At 38.3% G+C, this 21,414-nt stretch overlaps 1 protein-coding gene across 2 annotated transcripts in view; it reads right to left on the bottom strand.

The window, feature by feature from the left end:
- Positions 1-21,414, bottom strand: part of LOC109471081 (circadian locomoter output cycles protein kaput-like) — a 45,229-nt gene that overhangs the window by 8,231 nt on the left and 15,584 nt on the right. Inside the window, exons 1-9 of one of the 2 annotated variants that reach the window (XM_019770276.1) lie at positions 15,739-15,979; positions 11,183-11,355; positions 10,928-10,987; positions 10,415-10,464; positions 3,443-3,532; positions 2,667-2,847; positions 2,421-2,536; positions 1,981-2,159; positions 1,707-1,813 (exon numbers count right to left, since the gene is read on the bottom strand). In XM_019770276.1, the coding sequence (XP_019625835.1) occupies positions 1,707-1,813; positions 1,981-2,159; positions 2,421-2,536; positions 2,667-2,847; positions 3,443-3,532; positions 10,415-10,464; positions 10,928-10,987; positions 11,183-11,355; positions 15,739-15,842 (1,060 nt within the window). In that variant the 5' untranslated portion in view covers positions 15,843-15,979. Of the gene's footprint in view, positions 1-1,706; positions 1,814-1,980; positions 2,160-2,420; positions 2,537-2,666; positions 2,848-3,442; positions 3,533-10,414; positions 10,465-10,927; positions 10,988-11,182; positions 11,356-15,738; positions 15,980-21,414 lie in introns of those variants that run through there. The other variant, XM_019770277.1, reaches the window with a different exon arrangement.

Below are 21,414 nucleotides of genomic sequence, written 5' to 3'. Positions count from 1 at the left end.
TAGATATTGCAAATAAAATGGAATACAAAACATAATCTGAAAGACTTGTGACATCCATTTCTATGAAAAGGCAAGGATGTAAATTTTAAAAGTAGGGTGGGTTTCCAATAAATTTTAAGTCTGTTAACAAGTACATTTGGAACAAGAGTTCCACAACCTCATACCTTCGCCAAATGATGTTAACCCTTCCGGTTGATGAATTATACAATTTTAATCATAATGATTGATTTCGCAAATAAGAGCATCAATTGCATGGATTACATCAGTTGATCATATTCTCCACTCAATGACAGCCTTATGTTAACAAAATAGGCTATTCTAGCACTTCCTCATAAATTATGCAAATGAGGTTATAATGTGAATAAATTATCTTCATTGATGTTCACCTTCACTTAACTTCCAAATGCGGAAAGTATGAAATTCCCAGCAATTACAACTACCGGTATGAAATTATAACAATTTACCATTAATTAAGCAAATTAGGTCCTCATTTACATAATCTATATCCTCAGATGTTTTTCTCGTTCTCAATTACATGCCACAGGTGTTTCATAGTCCTATTATCGAAGGAAGCAGATTTATAGAATTTCCTCATTAATTATGCAAACTAGCTCCTGATCTGCATACTGTAAGTCTACAAATTTCCGCGGTATATTTAGATTCGCGGAATTCGCGGGGACCTTTGTACCGCGAATCTATTTCCCCGCGAATATGTTTTGCGTAAGTGTGCCCCCCTCCCCACATGCATTCACGAGCTAGGGCCGATTCACGACGGTATTAAGCGAAACGCTGAAACAACACACGCGATCCACAAATCACTGCAAATCAATTCTATTCTTAGCAAATGTACGTATGCTGAGTGCCAAAATCTTTAGTTATACTGATATCAAAAATGATATTATGAGACACCGAATCGCGATACTGCGGCACTGGCCGTGTCAAACGTGCACCGCCGGACAAAAATCTTTGCGTGCAGAACGCCGGCCATGCGCGCACGGGCGCTTGAAAATTGTGGGCACATCGGGCAAATCTACAAATATTTTGATGAAAAATAGAACTGCTGGTATCTGGAAAATGTTAGTTGATTCTCTTTTGCGCCCTGCTATGCGGGCGTTTTTTCTTCTTCTTGTTTTGCTGGATAGAAACGCTACCGTGGGCCTACAAAACCGAATGCGACCTTTGCATACTTCCGGGTTCAAAATCTCGCCGACAACGGCATAAATTTGCTTAGGAATATATATTTTCCCGAAAGATTCTTACGATTATGCATTTCTTCACTAGATTATCGATGTGTAGTCGTGGAAAATAGCGTTTTAGCGCTTATTTCCGAACAACGAAAATTGTTTACAAGCGCGTCAGATTGATAGAGCTTTACCACCGGCAGTCTCGCGCGGTGCACGAAACAAATTTTTGCGCCGCATTTTTGGAGATAAATGTCGGAACACGAACTTTTATTATTTTAAACATTCACTTTACAAGTTCTTCTTGGAACGGCCAAGGAGAAATCGCGAATCTAAAAATACCGCGGATTGTCCATTTTCCCGAAACCGCGAACTTTAGGCCCCGCGAATCTAAAGAGACTTACAGTAATTGTCATCCGATTATGTCAAGCATCACTTCAGCTAACTACATACCAAAAATCATGACAATCCGCTGTGTTACGCCGAAGGGTGGTTATACTGGCTATACTGGATACAGATACTTACAATGTTGGTGACAGTTGCTGACTTTGTGTGCGTCTAAAGGGTTGTGGAACTGGTATGCTGTCTTCCCTACCACCTCTTCAGGGTCATAGCCAACAAGAGTCATGATCCTGGAAACAAATAAAAGGGTGAGTGTGACATTGCTGATCATTGAGTGTGTGTGGGTTTGGCTCTTGCAAACTACATCATATCCAACTCCCTATACTAGACTGACAGCACTAGTCATACAAAAACAGAAACTGTAGATGTCCCAGTACGAACATGTTGCATGACTGACCTGGTGTCACAGTAGGTGAACCTCATGTCCAGGCTGTGGCGGCTCATGAACATATTTCCTTCAATCCTGATCTCCACGATGCCCAGAGGCAGCAGGGGCTTACACAGGCAGGTCATCCCCTCCACCTGGTACTTGTTCCCCACCTGCCGCAGCTTCAGCCGCCCTGACCACTGTACAACCTGGCAGGAAGACACCTTCATGATTCAACTACATGACTGATGATATAGTAATACTATGTGATTTTACTCTCAGATCCCTGTTGCTAGATATAGTAACCACAAAAGGTGCTTTTCCATTTAAAAGGTGATTAAATCACTTCATGAGATGACAAGACTGTTTGAAGTCACTTAGTTCATCCTTTTTGGACTTAAGAAAGTCGCAAAGTACCTATTCAAGTTTCATTTTTTTGTTTCACCTTTCAAAGTTATACCAAGACTTACCATGTAATCAAAGGACCGAGCTTTGCTTCCAGGCCTTTTGGGCAGACAGGATTTCATCCGCACAATGAAGGAACGATCTTGTGTGATGGACTGGCCCGACTCTTTCAGAGCATCAACTGCAGAGAAAAGGAAATGATAGCCACATGTAAACAGCCATCACTGTCATCTGTACAAAACAAAATATCCCTTAAAGAAAAACTGACTTAAGATGGTGAATGGTAATTTTTCAGCTGGAAGGATACTCACATTCACTCATGCTGTCACTGTCCACATCTACATCCATGGCCAGCAGGTCTGAGTGGGTAAGGTCGGGGACAGGAGCCCCGATCGTTGTCTTGTCTTCAGGGTTGTAAACCATCTGTTCCATGATGGTTTTGTGGTCACGTGGGTGGAGGAACTGCAGAATGTTTTCTCCTATCATGTGTGCCTGGAAAGTCACAAGGTATGGTTTGTAACTGCTAAAAAAAATTGACAGACTTTATGGGTCATGTTTTTATAGTCAGGTAAACTGAGTGATATCTTCAGCCAACATAGTATAATTCATACTCCTAGCCTTTGGGTAGAAACATATTTTAATATCCGCTCAAGAAAATAAAAAGTTTCTTTATAAATAGAATTTCTCTGTCATCCCTGACTCCTGAGAAAATTTAATTACACAGGATTCTCTCATTATTTTTTTGAATTGCTGGTTCCCTCTGACATGGGTGTTGCTATGATACCAGGCCTTCAGATCTAATAATACCAGTGGTAGCTTTACTGTAATTAGTCCTCCCACATCATGATGTCATAACCTTGGAAAGTGAGGAAGCAGATGTCAGTGAGGGAAAGGCTGGAGCCTATGGTTCACAGAAAACAGGAAATTAATATCAGCTTCCCACTGTGAAATCTGTGCATGACAAACCTTTCATGTTCGCTTTGAGACAAATTTACTCCTAGGTTTTGGAAGGCACTTAAGGCATTAACAATATTCCCAATATTCCATATAATTTTCATCCAGAAAAAAGACTAAAATATTTCCATACCTGATTGAGTCCCAGATGGCTTGTGACGTTCTCAGACACGTACATGATGTGGCCCTTCCGTGTGATGAAGATCAGGAAGGAGTTCAGCGCCTGTGATCAAGCAGATCAAGGAGTTATACATAGGTCACATGCAGTACATCTGCCAACTTAAAAAGGACTCTACATGCAACATCCTCCAGTAGAAATACTTGAATTGCATGTCCAAACTTTTCATACATGTTGTGAAATCTACATTTAAGAAAATACTCATGATTCTTTGTTTCTTGTTCCCTTACCTGTGATTTAAATAAACCCTAATATGACCATTCATATGATCATTCAATAATATTATATAATTATTGAATTTTGGAGGATCTAATCTTCCTGGGGGAAACTAAGTAATGCACCTGCCCACAACAATGTTCTCTTTATTGCAGTCTTCCTCTAAGGAAAAGATGACAAAAAAATCAATTCTACCCTCCATGCAAGTATTGATCAGGACAGGATCTTGACTTGAAGTTGAAGTCTGGTAAAAACCTGAGATCTTTTATCAAAATGATTTTGTTCTTGAAAAATCTCTGTACCTGAGTTTATCAACAATCAAGGTTAACACAAGAATTACAAAGGAGGATACTTTTACGTAATACATAGAAAAATACAGTCATTGAAAATGCTTTACCCATCCTTCAATTTCTACATCTTTTCTAGATAAGGCTCTTGCACACAGGGGTGTTATCCTTCACCCTCAGTAGTCAACTGTATGTCTCCAGAAACAGATAACACTAGCCAGCTATGTGACAGGATAACATCTGTTATGTACTATCTTTGTCTTACACAATGGCACTAACGTATGTGGGAATGACTTCTGAACACTAGAAACCAACACAACATCACAATGGATGTTGACCTGTTTTCATCATTATAGCCACACATATGCAACTTGAACTACATTTTGCCACAAGCATTGGTCATTAATTACAACTATAACCATGACATCAAAGCTGCGAACAATTTTGATGGGTTCCAAGTAAATGAGTACCAGCAGCGTTGGTCACACAGAATCTGATGATATTGAAGCCTTGCCAACACCAAGATTGATTCTCCTGGGCAGCAGAACCGGCATGCAAATAACTGCTGCCTGCATCCAGAAATAGGCTTCATTACCAAGTACGGCAGTGTCCTACTTATCAACCCAAGTGGAACGAGCTGCCCTGCAGCAGGGATGATAAAAGATTCAATGGGAGTGCATCAGGGGAGATAGCAACAACACGGCCTACTCTCTGGGACATGATCAATGCCAGTGGCTTTGCAACCAGAAGGATGCAATCAATCTTTGACATCCTGGTATTTTCATAACCTCTGGATACTCCCCAACAGTTATCATACTGACAAGGGTTTATAATGATTACTGAAACCCCCAAGCTATGACTATAGACTAGGTCACTATAATCATAAGTTTTACTGCTGCATTTATTGACTTGAAAGATGACAAAGGAGCAATAAAACACAAAGTAGAAATACATCTTTGCCATCAGCACTTATGCCAGACCTATTTGTCAGGGAATATTTATCAACATTTTGGATAAGGATAGAGTAGCAGCAGTACCAGAAATCGGTATGATTTAAAATCTGTTCTATCTTACTTAGGCTACACATTTGATTTTCTGCAGGTTTTATAGTGCTTAAAATTGATGGTATGGTACATAGCTGGTTTATCAAACTTTGTGTGTCTGAAAAAGAAAGAAGAAACTGTACAGAGAAGAAAAGCATCAGAGATCATAAAAAAAGGGAACTAAAAAGAAAAATATCTGAGTAAGAAAATTAAGATCTGGTGATGACGGGCAATCAGTTTGAAGTAGTCTTTTGGAACAAATTCTGTGTTGAACAGGAGGACAAATGTATAGCAGAGCGTCCTGGAAAAAAACAGAAAAAGCTATTATCTTGGTGCGGATCAATGAGCCCAGAGGTAACTCCAGGTCATTGGCATCAGGAGACAGAAATACTGCCAGAGCTTCCTCTTCTGTGATGTAAAATTAGTTAAGAAATACTGTGCTGGCATGTAGCTTATTACAGCCTACAGGACCTGTTTAAGGTGTGTGTACAACAATGGTTTGCAGATTCATTTTCAATGCCAAACCAACAGTTTTCTGCAACATACCAAGTCAGCAAGTCTGTGGATGTGTTTATAGTAAGCAAGGCAAGACAGATGGTAGAAAAATGGTTTTGATACTAGGGCAAAAGCGTTCCAGCAATTAATGCATAATACTGCAATCAGTTTGAAACAAGAGGGCAATAAGGCACAGTAACTGACCCATAATGTTCTTCCATCCATATCTGAGTGGCACTTGCCACAGTTGATCAGTGGTGCTTACCATTTCAAGCACTTCCACACCAATTACTATTTCTGTGGCATTTTCCATAATGCCTTCCATTAAGCCAAACCAATTTTAGTTGTTGGTTCTCAGATTTTTTTCAGGAAAAATATGATGCAACTAGGTAAAAAATTATGATTGAATGAATTAAGCCTGTAAAGGAAATGGGGCTTTTGTAATATATATAACACGAAATGAATATACAGTGTCACACTTTCATTCATTAGAAAGTTTAAATTCACATGTACATACAGCTAGCATTACTGATCCAATTTTTGCGCTTATAACTTGACAATTATATACTAGTATTGTTTTCACAGAAGTTTTGCTATGGTTACTATTTACCAGGGCAAAACCAAGTTGTTGAAAGTCCACTAAAGAAGCCACACATCCACACAAAGACTCATCATCATCTATCATCCTCCGAAGAGGTGGAGGATACAAACTTTAAGTTAGATCTCCAAAACTGTTTGTCATTCACAAATAAAAGACTAGAGCAAGCTAAGTCTAAAGAAAAAAAATATCCACAGGCATTCTCATGCATACACGTATCTCATTCATCATCTGAAACATGTGTCCAAAAAGAACTGTGGTGTCTCTATCCACTGGAAGTTTGAATACCTACACGTAACTGTGTGGTCTCTCTCTTATGACATTGTGGCAAAAACTGTGGCTACCTCTACATTCCTTTCTACTTCACAGTTCTCCCTCCCCTACATTAAATTTTCAGGCACCATTATTGTGCATTTACATGAACCAACATGCATAATGATTAAGACACTTTGGCTCTTCTATATCATGTAACTATACAGGTGGCTTGCTGTATCTCTTGACCTAATATCAAGTCATGCTGTAATTGTAGGCTTTCAAGGGAGGATTGGGACAGACTTCAAATGAGAGCCAACAAATGAAATTGGCATGGCCATAGAGATACAACTGCCAGTAACCTGTCTTAACCCCACACTTAGATCTGCTCAAATGGCCTCTGTAGGTATAGGATGTTTTGCTGCATGCATGAATGATCAGTGTCTCACTTGGCTGAAAGTCATCAAAGAGGCCTAGGCCCTTGGGTTTTTTATAAGTTAGGTTGTTACATGAGTCACTGATGTTGTTCATAGGAAGGTAAATCTTTATTGAGCTATACAGTAGTTCTGATTGTAGCAGTTACACAGTCATCAGGCATACGGGACAACCTGTTAATACAGTCAGCTCTTCCTGACTACTATATATCCATGAAAAGTCACTTAAATCAAAGTTACAAAATGTGCATAAAATTGCATATTTGTCCATTTCCTTGAAAACATGTTCCACATTTTGCAGACAGCTAAAACACTTTCAACCTGTTTATGATGGGGTTTTGATCAGCCAAACATCTGACGAGGGAAATACCATCCCTTTGATATGTCACTAACCATATGACATCTGAAGAAGTCTGCTGGGCGGCCTGTACGTGGGTGACAGCCAAATGGTTCTCAAAGATATTTTCAATCATAACTTTTTCATTTGTCTTTGATTTCTTCTGCAGTGACCACGACAGTCACGTTAATATCCTTAACCACTATTTACATTTAACCCTTGGGTTCAAGCCTACATCAACATTCTGGACAGCTGGTAGATGACTGGCATGAATAACTGATCAGCCTCTCAATTTCTGTAATGGCATACTTGGTCATGTTTAGCTGTGGATCAAGACCTGCAGAACTTTTACCTTGACCCAGCCCCTGGCTCATCTATCTACTGACATGTTGTACTTGCATGAGCTTCCACATGTTTATTTTGACTTAGCTAGTACCTCAGCTGAACTGTGGAAAAGCCCAAGGAAAAGACCGAAGAAGTACCTCAGTCTATACTTTCCCTTACAAATGGCTCTTTACACTGGGATGGGTATTTAACATTTTGAAATCTAATATGAGATCCAAACAGGTTAAACTGGAAGATGGTTCATGCTCGCTGAGCTGTTCACCTGACTGTACGATAAACTGTTCCACCCACTTAAGGTATACAGATTTGACAGGTTAATTTTACGAGTGGCAAGGATAAAAGAATGTATGCATGAGAGAACCTGAATGTTTTATGTATATTGTCCTTACTGGAAGTATTCAAACATCTGATCTCTGGATTGGAGAATAAGTCAGAGGAATCTGCATTGCTGTAAGATGTATGAGGTCACGTCACATGTCTAGGTACGTGAGAGGGTAAATCAAAAAGTTGTGAGCCTCACTGGAAATGTAAAGGGGCATTGAATCATGATTCGGGGCATAACTATTTGATATAAAGAACCAAATTTGAAGTCACTATAAAGTATAATTAATTTTTTTGCACGCAATTTTACGTGTGGGTCAACAGTTAAAATACAAGGAGGGGCCCCAGATATTTTTGCCAATGGCTAATTGCACAGTTCATGGCATAAGAAGCACCTGACATGACTGGCCTGGATAGGATTTTGGTAATTAAGGTCCTTGTGATTAGAAAGAAATTTAGATGTACTTAATCATACTGTTATATGGCTAACAAATGCCTTTGGCCACAACACACAAATCTATTGCAAAAGCTCATTATTGCGGAGTCTGCAACAACCTTTCATAATGTCAAATTATGCCCTTTATAAGTACATTTCATAATTAGTTACCTTTACCTCTTAGAAATGTACACAATAAACATTAGTTGCTGACATCTCAGCTAATCCCTGAAATTCCTAAAGCTTCTGTGTAACCTTAAAGGTATGCATCATACTCTCACGCATCAATATTCACTGGCAGTACCTAAGCATAATGTTCCCATGTTCCCTTGTCTGAGTAGAACACCAAAAAAGGATATTTTCCACCTCTTTCACCATCCCCAATGGACAAATACAAATTGAAGCAGACCAGGCCCGTGAGGCTGACCTTTATTAACAGTCAATGCTTGTCCTATTTAGGCTAGCCTTGACCTACATGTTGGAACATGGAGTTGACAATATTTCCATTAAACCATCACATTCAAGCTGAATCCGTACTCATACTGAATTGAAGTCATCGTTCCTCCCCTAATGGCATGATGTATTTTCTATTACTATTCAGCATCACAAGTCTACACGTCTGACACATGTACTACTAATGAGTGGTGGATGGAGACATTTTATATTAGGACAGCTATACCAATTCAAAGCTGGAAAACCAATGCTTATCCTAAAGACGGGAAACAAGTATACCAGTTAACAAATTACTTACTTCAGTTTTCTGTACAAATTAATACATTGTGTATGTTAACACCTACACAAGAACGTCCCAAGTTGCTGGCCCCAAGGCAATGGTGAAACGGCTAGGTTACCCAGTACTAGTGGTCCTGCTCGGCCTCTAGAATAACCTTCACATTATGGCTGCCACACACTGAGAACAATTTGGTGTTGAAACATTGACTCCATTCTTTCAAGTAACCCATTTTAAATGCAACTTTACATTACTCCTTCAGCTTTACTTTTACGTGTATAATCAGAGTGAAATCTACAGAAATGCCACAATTAGATGCCCTTAAAAATTTCAAAAGTTTTGAATCTATGAGTATGACTGTATAAAACAATCTTTAAAAAATGGTTTGTTGTCCATAATAGCCAAAATGATACAAGCTGAAAAATGGTGCAACTTAATACAAGGATGTAAAAGCTGACCAATATGGTTACAAAAATGTAGCAATTTTCAGTCAATGCTTTGCTGACACTGCAACTCTGGTAAATGCCACATTTACACAAAATTCAGTTGCCTGCAGTTAACAACCAACAGAAGAAGACACTTGTCATCAAGTACATTGTACACATTTTCTTTGATATCCAGTACACACTGGCAAAAACAGAGTTTTCACTTTTTGGAAAGGTCAAATTTGATACACATGTATATGTAACTGCAGATGGGTATGTTTGAAAAGGTCATTTTTGAGGAGAGTACCACAAGTAGGTATTTCTCAGAAGAGACCTCAAGGAGAAACATGTCTTGTAATGGGTATTTCTGAAAAGATTGTATTTCTGAGGGGCCACCTCAAGGGAGATATCAGTACAAACTAATACATGACACTGCTGGGTACAATGTGAATCTTTTATAGTTAAAATTAGACAATTTTGACTGTTGTATTTATGGATGAAGCTTTACTGGTGCAATATAAAATACTGCAACTTTTATAGGGTTAACTACTGAATCTTATATAAGATTTCACTTACCATGAAGTGCATTTCGTAAGTCTACTGCTAAATGTACTTCAGTGTAAAAACCCATCTTAATGGCAGGATGCAATGATAATGGGCATTATAACGTCTAATCAAAGGCCGGAGTTGGGAGGGTTACAACAAAATGAGTTATTTCATGGGCCTACTCATTGCTCCCACTTCTGACGTGGCATTTTGCTGAAGTCTGCATTTAAGTGGTAATGAAAAAATCAATCCTGCTCTGGCCCAGTTGGAGGAAGAATACATCATGACACCTGCTACTAGCTGAGGCAACCAGAAATGTTGAATGGTGAGGAGGAGCACCTTACAGTCACATACATACAATATAAATTTACAGACCTAATCTGGACTGAATGTACTCATCAGGAGTTGGGGAAACAGGTGACACCTAATACTGTGGGAAGGTAGAGTTAACCTGTGCCTTACCTCCAACATGAGGTCACCTTCTTGGATGTCCTCCAGGGTGGCAATAGCATCTGTGAGCAACAAGGACCTGTTAAACTGTCGCAATGTATTTATGTAGTCATTTTATATGTATATGAATGCATCAATTTCGACCAGTACAAATGATTCCAGAACATTTTATGATAAACGTATTTTCATGTAAATAATTGTTAATGCTTTTCATACTTAATATTTTATTTTATACTTTATACGTAAATTCAACACAATTCAGGAAATTGTAAGTCTGCAAGTTGAATAAAGATTCATTCATCTCGTGAAAAACAACTTATTTTAGGCTTAATGTGTATTGTAGCTAATCTTTTATACTTCTTTGTCCCACAACAGCTGAATTCTGTTCACACTTTTGGAATCGTGAATATTGTAAGTGTCTGTTGTTAGCTCGATCGGACCACCTCGGTTCACCTCGGCTCAGTTATTACTATTTACAATGTGTTCTAAATTATAAGGTATATGAATAACCAATGAAAATCTTACTCTGATAGGCTGGATCATTGTCACGATAGCCTCCCAATTCCTCCATAAACTGTTTCTGTCCTGCAGTTACAAAAGATAGCAGAAACAAAATGATTTACCTCGGCCACCTTAAAAATTGTACACCTGTATCACTGAGACTAAACAAAAGTGATTCACAATGAAACTCAGCCAATGAAAAAAACTTTTATCACTTCAACACTTTTTACAGTAAGTCCAGTCACCTCCCTCTAATATTGAGACTACTCTAAGGCTTACCTTCTCGTGTATGCTGCTTCACCCGCAGGTAGCTGGTGGCCAGCCTGAGGACAGAGGCCTTGTCCAGGTGCTGGATGGTCTCCTTGTGGAACGGCAGCTGCTGGGCCAGCGCCTGGATCTCCTCCCCCTCCTGGTCACGCCGGGCCTTCGCTGCGAAGCGCGACTTCTCTGCCCTACAGCAAACAGAAAGTTACCAATCAGTGTAATGGAAGAACAGAACAAAATACATCCAATTTTGTGCACACAGATTCAGATCTTCACAAAGAAAACTGTATCTACAAGACATCAAATTAAAGTAAACCCAAGTCTACATCAACACTGTGCATAACTCTCCATGTCAGTCATGTCTACCTTTGTTGGTAACAATAATAAAATAGCTAAAAAAATTATCAGATTTTGTAAATAGCAATGGTATTAATCTCCTATAAAAGAAAAAATAGGTTGTCATATAATTAGTATACCCAAACTTTTCTCACTTTTGCTTGGGGATGTTTTAGGTGAAATGCATGCAAATCATATTACCAGTACTAGCATGACGCTCCTTGTTCAATATTTACTGAGGAAGGAAAGCACTTAGCTTCTATTTGATAATTGTTGTGGATGACATGCTGCTGAGTTTCTCATACCTCATAGCTCCTAACAGTAATGTACTTTTTACAGATAATGTCTTGTAGCCTGAAGCATACATGGCGCTACATGGAATACTGAATGGTCTGGGAAGAAGGTTTGACTTAGGGCGGTGGTTTCTGCTGATCGATTAGTGTTCCATTCACCAGCCACACTAAGTAGCTTCACAGAATTACAAAACCCACACTCCCCGGAAATGGTTGCTTGTCACTGCAGAAAGCATAATCATTTCCAGAAAGAGATCACAGGGAAATACATCACGGACTGTTTTCTACTAAAAGCCACACATAGAATGTCAAAAGTATAGCCTGATGGATCAGTGACCTGAATTTCCTAAGATGGAACAGATGATTCCTCATAGATGATGGCCTCTAAATCAAGACAAAGAGCCAATAGACCCTAATCTAATGGGTTATTAAAAACAATATTTCATGTCCAAATTGGTACTCCAACAAAGCTGCCACAATAATGTTTTTCTGCTTGATAATAAAGAATCCATGTGCTTTCATATTGAAGTGGACACATTTGAAGTTGTCGAATGATGTATGATAAATAATCACTACATCAGTCAACAAATAACATCAAGACTGTTGTCATCTACTGTAACATACAGACCAAGTCATCCTTCCTGTTTCATAGTCATCAATCAGTCAAACAACAAAGGGAGAGGGAGGGCATCCTCTGTTGGAAGATCGTACTATTTGATCTGCTCAATCCACATCTAACCCTGACTATTTGTCTGGTGAGAACATGTACTGGCTGCCAAACCAGTACCAACCTACCATATATCAATTCACATGCCAACTTCAAGGAACATAACTTACCAGTGTGGGTAAAAAGAGGCATTTGCACTGTGGCACACAGAGTGTACTAGAAACAAATCTGTATTCTTTTCACTATGATGACTTTGTGGTAGAGAGTTTATAGCAAAAACTACAAACATAAAACCACTGCCAACATTCTACATTTTACTGTATTCCTTATCACTAGGTTTCCAATATACTGAATTACAGGGAGAACTTAGCAGACCAGAAAAATTGCTGAAATATTTGTATAGTTGGTTAATCTACCTGTAACAGGAGCCATTTTGCATACTTGTCCATGGCTGTTTGGTAAGAACTAAACATGTTTGACAAGTTGCACATTGGAATAAGCCTGTGGTGTGTATCCTCTAGTCTGTGACATGAATGTTTTAGGCACTTAGGGACATCTAATCAGTTATAAAACATGCCTAAAATCCTTGATTCATTCATGCTGAACTAGGAGAAGCACACTGTGGTTGGCATGGCCGTCTACCCTGGGAGTGTTAAGTGTTAAGATGCTGTGTGCCTGTGAAGCTGGTGTGTTACGCTGAAGGGCAGCTGTACAGATACAGTAGATAAGCCCTGGCTCCCTGAGGTTCAGCTCTTACCAGCCTGGACCCAGCAGGAGTTACAGGTAATTACATTACATGCAGCATGGATACATGTGCCAAGGGACTCAACAAAAGATATAACAATTCCTGCCCAGGAAGCTTTCATTCCTGCCAGCTGAGAATCAGATATATTTTCTACCTAATGTGTCATAATTAAAAAGCATTGATACAGGCAAGAAAATGAGCTGCATCGTACCTGATCCTTTTCCACTAGGGAAACCAATTCTATAGTATCTCACCAAACTTTAAGTTTGCTTATCAATTGGCAGCCTAACATATGGCTGGTGGAAGACATTTCAATGGCAAATTTATAACATCTTTTGTCGTGTGAAAAAAAAATTCCATTTTGCTTTCAGTTGGACTAAGCCACAACTGGATCTGTCCATGGTGCTGAAATAATACCACTCCCATCAAGGCCAGTTACTGTGGGGGATGTTAGAATCATGTTCATAAAGGCATAACATCCTTTGTAATCCTAATAGAAAATACTCAGTCAAGCCTGTGATCATGCTCACAAAGGGTGAACATCCTTCAGAGTAGATGTTGCTCAACCTCAGAATACCTTTGATCACACCATGCAGACTGGTAAACCGGTTCTCCTTGTTAACCCACTAAAAGTCCCAGCCTATTCTGCAGTTGATTACACGGGTGTGCATGTAGTTGTATCTTCTGTAGTCTGTTGATTGTACATGTGGCCCCAAGCTCTCATGCAAGCAATCAAAGCTCAAACAGAATGTCAGCTTCTGCTATCAACACTCCAGCCTTCCTTCATCTCTGTACATTCCTAATTCAAGCCACTAGTGAAAGCTTTGGCAGAATGTTTGCCTACAGCACTGAGGTTGCTAGCCTACTTACAATTCATGACACACTTGAATAGCAATTCACAACCAATAGCACCACCAACAGGGTAATGTAAGCGCACAATAAACTCATCAAATTGTAATTAAGGGCCTTGAGTTATGGAAAGGTTTGATAAGAAGTAAACAGCAGGTGACTAGAATTCAAAACAACCATTATAAGCAATATGCACCAGCAAATTAATTACATGAAAATGTGCTTCAGCAAAAATGTCAGTAATGAAAAAGGAGGATCTTGTCAAAATAGTTCTGGGCATTGCTTTTTTCCAAACTAACAATTAAAGTGAAGCAACAAACTGAGGAACCACACCATGAAGAGTCTACAGATGATATAAAGGGAACGTCTGTGATTGACAGCAAAAACTGAAAAACATCTGACTCTGGCTAGTACTCATGACATTCTGACTAATACTAGCTTTGAAACAAATCAAAAGTTAAAAGGACACCCAGGTGTATATTACCTGGAATATCAGAATATGTACAGAGATATGGTTTTTATAGGACTTTCCTTTTTAGTGTTAACATAATGAATTATTGGCAGGATACCTTTCCGGATTGGTCTTTGTTCAGCAACAAAACCTTTTTTTTAAATTTGGTCATGGACTTTTTATTAATAATAGTAAATGATTTTACTCATTAAGTACTTCATGTTGTTTTATCATATTTGACCAATGAAGTCCAGAACATAATAAAGGATACAACAAATCTGCCATTTCCCTTCCTCCTTTTTATTTCTCTTTTCCTCCTTTCCACTTCCAATCAAGATATGGTATTCTTCACATTAGCCAGTGAATTCTAAAGTAAAACATGGCGCGTTTATCATTTGCTTAGTTCTAACCTCAAATAAAGTTCAAACAGCCTGCAATTTAGTACAAATCCATATTTTGGTTTCAGATATAATTGTACTTTGCTTTTCAATATAGCATCAGATGCAGATTTGCCTTCATCTTTCATGAAGATTTTCTAACCCCAAACAAACTAAAAGAGACATTACTGTTGACAGGCCACATTTATTTCATGGGAGGCCACTAAATGGCACTAATGCAATAAAAGAATGTGCACTAATCCTATTAAAAATGGCCCTTAACCTAGAAATACAAATAATATATTAGGTAGAGGCCCTCTTGGTTGGCTGGATACACAAATCTCCACTTCAGTTAACACTTCACAAATACACAGAATGTCTACCACAATGTTTTGCTATTTTGCCAACAAAAGTATCCGGTCTGATGTATGGACGCATTCACAACTATCAGTCATTGTCAAAAAAAAAACACTTCCCCATCGGAAAGAAAACATCATTAACAACCCCCGGGATTATATTCTTCCCCCTGAAAGGGCATGTTTGGGGAGGTTATAGAAGGCCAATGGCCTACTTTAAGGGTTCCTACCAAACAATCATCACCAGTAACATCATACCTACCTGTGGTATTGATGCTACTCGACATCTTACAATTCATTAATGAATACAAATAAAGAAGCAAAAAAAAAACAAAAAAAAATGCAAATCATAGTATTAATCTTTAACCCACATTTCAGACATCTCCAGAATTCTCGCACCAAACGTTATGACAAATACGTCACAATCAACCAAACATTCAGCTTTGTAGGGGCATAAAGGGTAAGACAGGAACAAAAATAAAGGTTTTCACACCCACCTTTTTAAGCAACAAGAACACATGTGGTGGGACTGTGGATACATGGCTGAGGAAGGATCAAGTTGATCAGGCTCCTGCAACCACATATGTCCTTGAGACTTCATTGAACACCAGCCGCAGCTCTTGAAGTCCCGTAAAAATATAGCCCAAGCTGTCACACTGCAGGATTACTCTGTCTGACACCAAGATATGTCTCCATGGGACTCTACACACAGGAACTCACTACAGCTGACAGTCAACACCTTTTTACCAGCAGAAACTAGAACGTCCCACTTCGGCCAGGGTGTGTGTCTAAACTAGGACATCTCTCCCTGCATGCCTGGTGACCTTTAGTAACCTACACCATGGCATCATGGGAACAGGCAGGTGGGAGGTGCTTCATTTGTTTGTAAATTACTTGCACCTGCCTTCTTTGGATCACAACCTACTTTACCACAAAGAAATCTTGTTTATGCACAATAGATAATTATTGGGAAATCCAGTGGAACATTGTAATCTGCCATGAATACTGGAGTGAAAATCCCATCGGTGCCCCAGCATAGATATCCGATATGTGACGAACCTCAATTGTCAAGGCCAGAGCACCAGTCAACCTGGGCAGGATTGCTGACCTATTTAGAACGCATCCACAAGCCCAACAGAATGGGTAGCATGGACAAAATACACCAGAGGTTATTTTGGTACATGGCCAACACAAAAGGAGATATTTACTTACACTGAAGAAGTCAGGCAATGTGTGCTTGATTTTAAAAAGTGCAGCTATATAATCTGAGGCACAAATCCATGCAGCTGGATAAGCCAACAACTAAAATCCAAATCAGGTTGACTCTTATAAAAAAGATAACAATCATATATTATACATTCATAAATCTTTAAAAATGATCAAACTTTCTTTTTTGACATTTCTGCATTTTCCATTTTCCAATTCATAAGTTTATCTTTATGACAGGTAAGTAGTAAAATCAATTCAACATTTTGTTGATGTTTGTGATCTGCAAAAGCAGTCTACAGATGGCTGCACCTTTCCTTGGATGGGTGGTACATGCAGCTCACGAAGCAGACAAATGGAATATTGCTAAACAGTGAAGGTTCTTATCAGTATACCCTTAACCTAAATTTACAGTAACAGAAACCCTTCTAAATAACATGCTTAGTTTTTACTGACAACTTGAAAAATCGGTCTGTCTAAGCCTTTGTTGTTTTAATCAAATATCTGACTTCCATGGGTCATAGTTCAGTGTCACAGATACTGGAAAAGGGCTATATATCAACACTAAAGAAAACATTGTAAGCTCAGTTTACAATGGCATCATTAAGGATTTAGAAGTGATTACAGTTAGTTTTATGACAATGCAGAAATTCATTGGAACTTTCAAACAAAAATGATTCTGTGTAAAACTAAGAGTTTGAATACCAAAAGTTGATACTAATCGTTGGTGGATTTGTCCCAATAGTTTGTGTCCCAATTGTTGTCATATCATATCATTAGGAGAAGGTGTGTTAAGCTGAGGGAAGGTTATACCGACTATACAGAATACATTTAGGACTTTGAAGTAAAGATTAAAGCTGAATCATGAAACAACTGACCATTCTTCTATCAAAACAGCAATGTGGTCATTCTTTCCCATCTTGAATGAGATGAGATGAATGAGATGAATGAGAAATTTTTCTATGCATATAATTATAAGAAAGACTTTTCTATATGCATATAAGAAGAATTTTTCTATGCATATATTCATTGTTTAGCTATATGGATGTTAACATTAAAATGTTTATCTGGGACTTTGTGTAATTATTTCAAATGCAGATATGAGCCAGATATGATGAATCTCCAACCAGAAATGACTTTTAACAAATCTCAAAAGAAAATTCAACGTGGAAGTGAATATAGTCACAAATAGCCCAGATCAGCAGACAGGAAGTAAAAACTATCCAAGGTGGGAAGAGCTGGTCTTTGTTCCCTGGTGCGTATTAATCAAGGGGATGGTAAGGATTTAGATAATCCTCAGGGTAGACTGGGGAGAGGAGGGAGGTTAGTTTGTTTCCCTAGTATTATACCCTCAGGCAAATAGGAAGACTGGCTCAGGCAATTAACTGACTCACCCTTGGTAATTAGAAATTGATAACAGGTAAATTTCATTTTTGGATTCTAAGGCTGTACAACAGTGGGAAGATTACCACAAAGACAAGTACTTTAAGGCTTGAAATACCCATCCCATCCATAAACAACCACCTGCAACCTTAAAAATTGCAAAAAAATCCAGATTACAAGTAAATTTGTAGGCAACCTGCAATTTTGAAAAGTACAAAAATTCAGGCTAGCTGTAGAAGAAACTAATGTAGTCAAAAGCGTACTATTACTAGTGTTGCAACAATGTCTTGGGTACGGCAAAAAGTTTTTCTGAATGACAACTTAAGTATCTGGCAACTTTCTATGTTGCAAGAAACAAACAACAAAAAAGAGAGAAGTTTGAGCCCTGAGCATAGAAAATTTTCTAGACTGCCCAATGATTTATCAATGAACATGATGCTATCCCTAATCAAATGTAAAGGTTACCCAAAATGTTTACAGAAAGCTTCTTTCAAAATCACAATATTTCTACAACAACAGGATAATCCTGTTTTGCAAGAATTCTAAGCTGTTTGTTTGTAAACCTTAGCACGTCCATGTCAGCTTTGTGGATTAATTATGCAAAACAAAGTAGGTCATGGCCCTTACAGAGAGCCAACATTCCCCTGTCTCATTATATATACCATAAATCATTAACTATAATGGTCACTCTATGATGTTATCTTTGTACCCCCACTGTTACTAATCAATATAACTAACTACAAGCATCTACAATTGTAATCAATAATACTGCAAATAACAAATCAATAAGATATAAAAATCTCAAACACATGTACACTGTACATGTCTATTGCCAGGTAAACCCCAACCTAAACCCCTCATTTGGCACAATGCACTCAGACAAAAATCCTACCCTATCTTCAGTCTTCCTTTCTTCCATGTCTAGATAAACAACACCCTGTACTCAATGCAAAATGCTACTAAATGATCATCAACTTTACTTAATATGTGGCATATCTTATTACCTCCATGTATTGTTTTATTGTATTATTGTATGGCGCAGGACAGACCCAGATGGAGGAAGAAAGTCATGGCCTTATGTCTCACAGGGGACGAAGAGGATAAGTAAGTAAGTAAGTATTGTTTTTAATGTGACACACAGACAGACAGACACACACACAGACATGCCAAAAAACAATACCTCCATTTTTCATGGAGGTAACAAAATACATGTAGTTACAACATTGATGCCAGGGTTATATTATTGCAGGATATATAGAAGTGTTTCCAAGTGTACTTTTCCATCATACTGGACACATGCCACATCTCCCTGAAACTTGAAAGTAAAAGTAATGGTATCGTGGCACCACCTAACAGATGTGACTAATATTGCAGTTGTTGTTGTGCCTGATTATGTAATTGTGCCTGATTATGTAATTTTTTCCCAATAAACAATAAATTTTTCCTGGATAGCACAGGGCTTTATCTTTCTATTCATGCATTTTTGTTGTTCGTATCGTTTTGATTTCAGTAGGGGCTTGGTAGGCAAGGGATGGGGACATAACATTTTGAGAGCCTGGCATCTAAAAAAAAAATTCCTTATTGTCTTCGTCAGAAAGACTATGAAATTGTCTCGCCGCATTGTGGGCGACTGCGGATTTAGCGATATAACTCTATCTGGCAGGCATGATTCGACGTCCATGATTTTTGGCAGGCAGATTAACTTCAGCAGGGGGAGGATACATGTGTCAGGTTATTTTCTATGGCCACGCCAAGTAATTGCTATGGATGACGTCCACTGGAGACCTTAAATCTAATGCAAAAGCGCAATAAAAACATGAAGGGCCGAAAAACGAGATGCCTAGATTTGGGATATACTAACTGTAGGAATACAAATGTTATTGTTAGGACACAAATTGAATAAAAGAACGCAGTGTAACAAGAAACAAGTCTGCTATTTGTCATAAAGATAAATTAACAAAACAGCAGTATTCATCCTGTTCTGATTTTGTCCTTTATCACATCTTCTCTTATTATATTTTGCGACACTGTCGTGACACTTTCATCATAATACAGTAAGAAGAAGTTCTTGAAAGTTTTTTTTTTTAGTAACAGTCCCAAATCAAATAACGTAAGGGGGGGGGCTAACACGGGTGATGACGCATCTGTAAAATCTGCGGCGAACCGCAAATTATTAAAAAGAGTAAAGGAGTCATGTTCATTTCTCTAGAACGATATAACGTTACCTCTGACGAAGACATGAGATCTCCGACCTCTAGTTCAGAGAATATTTTTGAAGTATAATATCAAGTACTAGTATTTTTCTAGTTGTTAATTGCTTTCTTCACACCTTAGTTGAACATCGCTGAAAGGGGACCAATTCCATCCCACTCCCTTTTCCCTATTAACCTCCTTGATAACACTACCGGCAACATTCTGAACTTGTACTACTCTCTCTCTCTTGGCTCTACTACTAGTCCTGCAATTCTCACCTTACCTGCTAGGCGGCGTTATTCACATGTATAAGTGCTGGTTGCAAATCTCTACAGGTAGCATATGAATATCACAGTGTGAATAAAGATGATACTTGTGACATAGAAAAGGAGCAAATGTGTAAATTACGACAAGTACAATCACTCACTCACAATGAAGTTAACAAATAACATTAACCTGTGGCAAACATATTTTGAAATTCTTGTAACCCAACATGTAAATGCATCAATGCAAGCATCAGTATACTAAGCCATATCAAAAAACTGCTCATACTCTACTCAGAGTCATAAACAATTTTTTGCAATACATGACTTCTTTAGTCCAAATTACTAAGTTTATAGAGGACTGAGTCTGAAAATGCTACAAGCATGAAAAGCAAATATGATCTACATGTACTGCTGAATGGACTTAATTCAGGCAAGCAGTCTCACATGATGATGACAAATAAAACCAACTTGACATTTGGACCAAAAATGACATATTGGCTTCTACTGATGTAATTAATAACCTTTAGGCCACACCAATTTAATTTGTTGGTTCTCGGATTCGCCTCTTTGTTTTTTTCTGATTTGCAAAAAAAAAAAAATTGATTCTGGTCCTGAATCAACTGAAAAATGCTCATGTTTTGCCCCCCAACAGTTGAGGAAAGTCCTTTCCTTCCTAGCTGTTACTGTTTTCCCATCTATCATTGCAGTGGTTTGATTAAAAGTTCAAAATTCAATGTTTAAATTTTAACCCAGCCTTTTGTGTTGACTTCATGGCTCATTTTGTAGCATTTAAGCCTATAATAGGATGCCTAGACCTGTTTTTATTTTTATTTTTTTTCGCCCTGTCGCTTCATATTTTTTCTGAAAAAATCCGAGAACCAACAAATTAAATTGGTGTGGCCTTACCATACAAATGACTTGACAGAATTTTTCGGTCAAGGATTCAATTAATCCAGTAAATGCAAACAAATGATGCTGTGACATTAAAAATGCCCTTCTCCCATTAATCCCAGGGATTCAATTAATCCAACAAACACCAGCAATCGATAATGTGAAATGAAACAGCTTGACCTCCTTAATGTCCAAGGTGTGAAAAGGATGCTCTAACTAACACATTTTTACTCA

Source organism: Branchiostoma belcheri, unplaced genomic scaffold, assembly GCF_001625305.1.
Source record: "Branchiostoma belcheri isolate BF01 breed outbred unplaced genomic scaffold, Haploidv18h27 scaffold24, whole genome shotgun sequence".
In the NCBI taxonomy this organism is placed as follows: domain Eukaryota; kingdom Metazoa; phylum Chordata; class Leptocardii; order Amphioxiformes; family Branchiostomatidae; genus Branchiostoma; species Branchiostoma belcheri.
This window is presented reverse-complemented; position numbering and strand designations above follow the sequence as displayed.